The sequence below is a fragment of the Pteropus alecto genome, unplaced genomic scaffold (assembly GCF_000325575.1).
Source record: "Pteropus alecto unplaced genomic scaffold, ASM32557v1 scaffold19, whole genome shotgun sequence".
In the NCBI taxonomy this organism is placed as follows: domain Eukaryota; kingdom Metazoa; phylum Chordata; class Mammalia; order Chiroptera; family Pteropodidae; genus Pteropus; species Pteropus alecto.
Window position 1 is genome coordinate 162,705 of NW_006442490.1, and position 1,096 is coordinate 163,800.

General features: G+C 30.7%; 1 protein-coding gene across 5 annotated transcripts in view; it reads right to left on the reverse strand.

Annotated features, from left to right (window-relative positions):
• FAM122C (family with sequence similarity 122C) overlaps positions 1–1,096 on the reverse strand; it is an 89,360-nt gene that overhangs the window by 49,998 nt on the left and 38,266 nt on the right. For 2 of the 5 annotated variants that reach the window (XM_025039655.1, XM_025039654.1), the window contains exon 9: positions 809–870. The exons of the other annotated variants lie outside the window; for them this stretch is intronic. In XM_025039655.1, coding sequence (XP_024895423.1) covers positions 809–870 — 62 coding nt within the window. The remainder of the gene's footprint in view (positions 1–808; positions 871–1,096) is intronic. 5 annotated transcript variants of the gene reach the window in all.

Below are 1,096 nucleotides of genomic sequence, written 5' to 3' on the forward strand. Positions count from 1 at the left end.
CAATTCCTTTCCCTATAGTTTTACTCTTCTTTTCCTTTTTTCTCCTCCTCTTCCTTTCCTATCTTAATGAATTTTTCACACACACATTTTAAAAGTTTAATCTCCTTTCTCATTTATCCACTTTCCTTCCTTATTACAGTTAAAGTTGAAACTAAGCCTATAAGCCAGTAGCAGTGTTAACAGAAAAGGAAGAACATAACTTAGTGAGGCAGGGTTGAGAAATGGGATCCAGGATTGGGAGTTTAAAAAAGCAAAACACTTCTGTTCTATCCATTGCCTTTTTATTACTGAATATGTGGGTCATTTTACATATATTTATCCAAAAAATAACCACGTAAAGAAGTGAAACATCAAAGAACATATACCTTAGCATATATTTTTTTAGTGTTTTAAGTGGATCTAATTTGTGTCAACTTATTCATATGATATCAACATGTATGTGTGGTGGCAGGGCAAGGCAGGGTTTGAGATTCAGCGGAATACTTGATGACCAATTTACGCTATCTGTTCATTTATTCCCCGCCTTATTTCAGAAAGTATTTAAGGTAGCTAGCTTGGTGAATTATACTTATATAATGAAAATCTTAACAGCTGGCTAAATTGGAATTAAATTTCTCATTTCACATTTATAAGGCACTTTATAGCTTTCGAATGTTTTACATATAGGTTTGAGTAAAATGAAACTTATCGAGTGTATTTTAAATAAGTAAATCCTTCAAGATGAATTTTTGTATAACACTTGATTTCATATGTTATTTTATACAAACAATTCAAAGTTATATTTATTTCTGCTGGTAGATAAAAGTACCTTTTCTTTTTAATGATCCAAGGATACTTGGTCTCATAATATTGGTGGAACTTTGATTTCCTCTAAAATAAAATGATCACAATCATTATAAGAAACATTTTTAACAAAAGCAGCCATGACTATTTTATTATAACAGATCTAAGGATATAGATTTTAAAAGGAGACTGTGTAGTATCCTACATTATATCATTCTACTGCTTTTTCTCTAAATCTTGGTAAAAATATGAACGCCACAGGACAGAACTATCTTGTAATTTGTAAGAATTCAAGATTTCCCCAAGTATTAGG